General features: G+C 34.4%; 2 protein-coding genes across 2 annotated transcripts; one reads left to right on the top strand and one right to left on the bottom strand.

The window, feature by feature from the left end:
• Nucleotides 1-469: 469 nt before the first annotated feature.
• LOC126376875 (uncharacterized) lies at nucleotides 470-3405 on the top strand. The gene is made up of 2 exons (XM_050024432.1): nucleotides 470-1343; nucleotides 2282-3405. The coding sequence occupies exons 1-2, from the start codon at nucleotides 1147-1149 to the stop codon at nucleotides 3165-3167; spliced, it is 1083 nt and encodes a 360-aa protein (XP_049880389.1). The 5' UTR covers nucleotides 470-1146; the 3' UTR covers nucleotides 3168-3405.
• LOC126376888 (uncharacterized) lies at nucleotides 1337-3881 on the bottom strand. Its single transcript, XM_050024446.1, has 2 exons — nucleotides 3400-3881; nucleotides 1337-2042 (listed from the first exon to the last, which is right to left on the bottom strand). The coding sequence occupies exons 1-2, from the start codon at nucleotides 3575-3577 to the stop codon at nucleotides 1423-1425; spliced, it is 798 nt and encodes a 265-aa protein (XP_049880403.1). The 5' UTR covers nucleotides 3578-3881; the 3' UTR covers nucleotides 1337-1422.
• Between the last annotated feature and the right edge of the window lie 906 nt (nucleotides 3882-4787).

Raw genomic sequence — 4787 nt, 5'->3', positions numbered from 1 at the left:
GAAAAGAATTGGAATGGGGTTTCTAGGTCCGCTACGTCTGAAGGTAGCTCTGAGCTTCCTAAGAAAGCAATGCGATCTTCATTCCATAACAAATTACGCTTTTTCCAAATTAGTTCCCTGCTACGTGATCTCCAAGCTGCAATTCCAAGAATACCCGGTAATGATGGAGTTGACGGAGGCTCTGGAGCATGTTCCACGGACGAGGCTTCACGAGACGGAAACTCCTCTTCAGATAAAAGTGGAGGGTCTTCGTCGACTTCATCATTCTCAGGTGATTCATCTTCCAACTCATTCAAAATATCGTTTATATTTGGATAATACTCAATATCGTTTTCGTCAGTGTCTCCTTCGTCTTCTGAGATATCTCCTGCTTCTAAAGCCATAAGCATAGCTTCAATATCTCCATCTCGCAGCTTCCGAGCCATGCTACAAAGCAAAAGCAAAAAATTAAGCTAACCCACAATCATAATGCAGCGAACGCATAGACATTTGGCAACATATCAAAAACTGACAAGGCTATAAAATTACAAAGAAATTAATAGACAGTTATATGAAATATCAATAACTTACCTTATTTCTTACACAAAAACTATTTTTCAAACTTCTGAAAGTAGATAATTGAAGCGAAATTCAAATTCAAAACACTCGTACTCTCCCTCACACAAACTTTTACGCTTACTTAGTTGTAATGACGTATGACAGCAAAACTGTCGCCAAATTTCGTGACGGTTTTTATTTTTCTTAAAGTCTATGATCTATGCCAGTATTTTACGTTGCGTTCAGAAACCAACAACTGTCAAAACTTTTTTTTTTTTTTTATTTTAGCCATTTGGCAACTGTATGCATTTAAGGGTGTTTTAAAATAAAATGTATTGCTATAGCCGGAGAAAGGGCTTGTACACAAAACTGCGATGCGAATTCGCAACTCAGAAAATTACGACACGAATTGCTGCGATGCGATTTCGTGCGGCAAGGCGTCTCCCAGTGTGACCATTCCTTCGACGACCGTTAACCGTACTAAACGTATTTTGAATTGAAAGCTAGGTCGTGACATGGATCGTAAAAAGAAGTGTGCACTTTTATTATTGCTTAGGAGATATAGAAAAAAGAAACAGAAGATTTTGGGTTCATCCATTTATTACTATTATGAATCCTGATGGAAACTTTTTTCTTCTAAAATATAAAGCTTTGAAAACCGACGAAAAAAAATTTTTGGAGTATTTTAGAATGAGCATATCTTCATTCGAAGAGCTTTTAAGTTTATTATCACCATATCTTCAGAAACAATCGTACAAGGGGAGAATTCCTGTTATGCCTCTGGAAATGATTGGCCTCACTATCCGGTAAGTAAAGTAAGACAATAATTGTTTACATTAGTTTTTATTGAGAAAAGAGTTTTTAAAATATTACAATCCATAAAATTTACGAAAAATCAAAATCTTCTTCAGTTGAAAGTGTGCTTAATATGCTTGAGTTAGAAAAATCATTACTAGGTGAATCAATTTGATCTGGTATGTTAGATGACTGTGGACGTATCAGTGGCGTTTGTTGAAATCTCGCAAAATGTTGAGTTTGATAGCCACCCTGGTAGTTGCTATTCGGATAGTAGTAGCCATGAGGTTGATGCAATTCTGTTAAAATTTGAAGAACTCTGCTCTGAAAGATTAGAGTTTTATTGTCATCTAATCTTTCAAGTGATGGTAAAATACCTTTAAAAAAAGATATGTGTCTATTCTCAGGTTCCTTTAAAATCTTTACAATATCATCTTCAAATGTATTATTAACCATCTTTCTTTTTGGTGGCTGCCTTTGGTAACGTGTTTTAGATGTACCTTCTTGATTATCTTGCTCAGTTTCTGACTCATTTATACTAGTTGTGGTCTCATTTTGCAAATTTTTCTTAAGAAATTGTAATTGTTTGTACAGATGGTATTCTTTTATATTTTTGGATCCAGACCCTGACCTACTTGCATCTTTGAGTTTCTTTTCATATTTATTAAAGGTATCCTTAATCCCTCTCCATCTTTGTATTACTAAATTACCTGCAAAAAAAAAATAGACAATATTTAATTTATTTATTTATTTATAATTCATCAAATACCGTTTGTACAGAACAATAATATAATAATAATAACAATAGGCGAACTTAGCGCTAGAAGCGTTGTCTACCAATGAATTAAATTAAAATAATTTATGTATGTTTATGTCGTTTTAGGTTAGTGTTCTTTACTTTTTAAGTTTGTTATATAAATTAATCCTTATTTTTCTATTTATGTTACAGATTCCTAGCGTCCGGAAATGAAATCAGAAATATACATTTAGATTATTATCGAGGAATAAGTACAGTTGCTAAGATAATACGAGTAGTTTGTAAAGCAATATGGAAATTTTGTTTAAATGCAAACATACCAAAAATAACACAACAGCTGTTTGAAGAAATAGCTGCGGACTTTGACAAGAAAGCTAACTTCCCTAACTGTATTGGAGCCGTTGATGGGAAACATATTCGTAATCCCCCAAAAAGTGGATCACTTTTTTTTAATTACAAGGGCTACAATTCAATAGTTTTGTTGGCTATTGTGGACTCGAAATACAGATTCATCTATGTGGACATAGGAGCGTATGGAAAGGAAAGTGACTCCACTATTTTCCACAACACGAAACTGTACGACTTACTGATGAGAGGTGATTTGCCTACACCAAAATCAAGGCCGCTACCGGGCTTTCAAGAACCGGTTCCATATGTTTTTGTCGGAGACGAAGCTTTTTCTATTTCGAATAATGTCATGCGTCCTTATTCTGGCAAGCATTTGTCTGTTAAACAAAGAGTATTCAACTACCGTTTGAGTAGGGCAAGAAGATATGTCGAGTGTACTTTCGGCATATTAGCCAATAAGTGGCGAATATTTCACCGCCCCATTAACGTTTCATATGACTTTGCTATAGATATTGTTAAGGCTTGTTGCATACTACATAACTTTGTCATTAACCGTGAAGAATTAGACACCCCTATTGAAATGATCATAGATGATTCCGAACTACAACCAATTGAACAAGGGTTGAATGTAGGTAGTCAGGTGGTTGGTGCAAATATAATTAGAAACGAATATTCGGATTACTTTACAAGTGAAGTTGGAGCATTAAGCTGGCAACTACAAAAAATTTAAGACTATACCATACGGCTTGTATTGTTGCTCGAGTTCTTGGTAATAAGTCAATACAATAGGTACAAAAGGACACATCGTAAAACATTAAAGTAACTCGCTGTCGACGCCTAAACATTTGTAAACAATTTAAAGAATATTTTTTGTGCTTATATGAATAGAATGTTTGATTTGTAGGTAGTTTTAGTAAAAAGTAAAAAAAAGTTATACTTAATAAATGTATTTGTGTACTTACCAAGTTTAGTTTTTTCATTGTTTTCTTTTTCCTCGAAATTTGGAAATAAACTTTTACACACGTCCTTCCAAGCATCTTGTTTGATGAATTTGTTTTTATAATCATCATTACTAGTGTCCCAAATAACAGGGCGCTCCTCAATCAGTGATATTAAAAAATCAACGTCGTATTCTGTCATTTTTAAAGTACCTACACGTCTTGCCCACGCGCTGTCCCAGAGCGAACTAAAATGGTGTCAACAAGTGTGACGCAACATCGCAGGAATGCGCGATGCGAATCAATTCGCAAGTTCTTGCGATGCGTAGAGGGAGCTCGCAGATTTTTGCGATGCGACGTCGCATCGCAGTTTTGTGTACAAGCCCAAAAGGAGAACACTCAGTTATATATTTTTAAATGGGTGTACAATAATAGTTTTTTACGTTCATTTGTTCTATTTAGAACATAAAAATAATAAAAAAAACCAACAAGAATTTTTGCAAAAGTATGAAAAAAAAAAGCGCCTAATTTTCAGAAAATATAGAAAGACTGTGGAATTCTGGACGAGCAATATAACATTCAACACCTTTAACTTTACCACGATTTTGCCAATGTGTTAATAATTTTACATTACTTAACTCTTTTTTCGATATTTTCCATAGTCTTTCCAAATATAGCGTCGTTCATTAGCTTATAGAAATCTTTTTCAAAGTCAGATGTCGCAATTGTGTGCAATTGTGTGTTCAATTCAATGTATTTTTTCAACCTAGGACTTAGTTTAAATTTTAATACTCGATGAAATTTAAGAACATGTAAACCAAGTTTTATACATTGTAAAAGATTTCTATAGTGAATAACATATTTGTTTTTGTTACATAAATTCGGAACTAAATTTTTTTCTCTTGTTTTACCCACGCAAATATTTTCTGGACATAATGGAAAATCGGAATGTGCATCGTGTAGGTTTTCGGGGTATTCAATATCAACTTCTAAAATATAACCATAATCTGAAGTGATTGCTACATTAAAATCAATATTAGGGTCAACCCATTAAAAATTTGAGATAGGTAAATACTGAGACATAGCCCATCCATACAAATTAGGGCCCTTTTCCTGTCATGCGCTTTTTCGCCCGCGCGCGGATCCGGTCCGCATGCGGGTGATAGCACGCTCCTGGCCACACGCAGGACAAAGATTTCGTTTGCCACTGCAGTGTCGTGCGTGTCGCCGTGAATAAACTCGTGCACAAAGATGAACGTTAAAAAAGTAATTATCGCTTATATCATTATCAAAAATAAAAAATATAAAAAAACAATTCAGAGTAGATCCATATCTTGAAACTAGACTATTAACTGGAATGTTTAATGTAAATTATCAAAATCTCCGACTTAACCATCGCAAAGAACTACTTC

Source organism: Pectinophora gossypiella, chromosome 21, assembly GCF_024362695.1.
Source record: "Pectinophora gossypiella chromosome 21, ilPecGoss1.1, whole genome shotgun sequence".
Classification (NCBI taxonomy): domain Eukaryota; kingdom Metazoa; phylum Arthropoda; class Insecta; order Lepidoptera; family Gelechiidae; genus Pectinophora; species Pectinophora gossypiella.
The sequence above is the reverse complement of the archived record's forward strand: the minus strand, read 5'-3'. Positions and strand labels throughout refer to the sequence as shown.

Bases quoted from the DNA above. Each gene is read 5' to 3' on its own strand.
- LOC126376875 (XM_050024432.1), top strand. From the start codon at position 1,147: ATGAATCCTGATGGAAACTTTTTTCTTCTAAAATATAAAGCTTTGAAA. The intron at 1,344-2,281 runs GTAAGTAAAGTA...TTTATGTTACAG, and splicing joins ATGATTGGCCTCACTATCCG to ATTCCTAGCGTCCGGAAATG.
- LOC126376888 (XM_050024446.1), bottom strand. From the start codon at position 3,577: ATGACAGAATACGACGTTGATTTTTTAATATCACTGATTGAGGAGCGC. The intron at 2,043-3,399 runs GTAAGTACACAA...TTTTTTTTGCAG, and splicing joins CAATGAAAAAACTAAACTTG to GTAATTTAGTAATACAAAGA.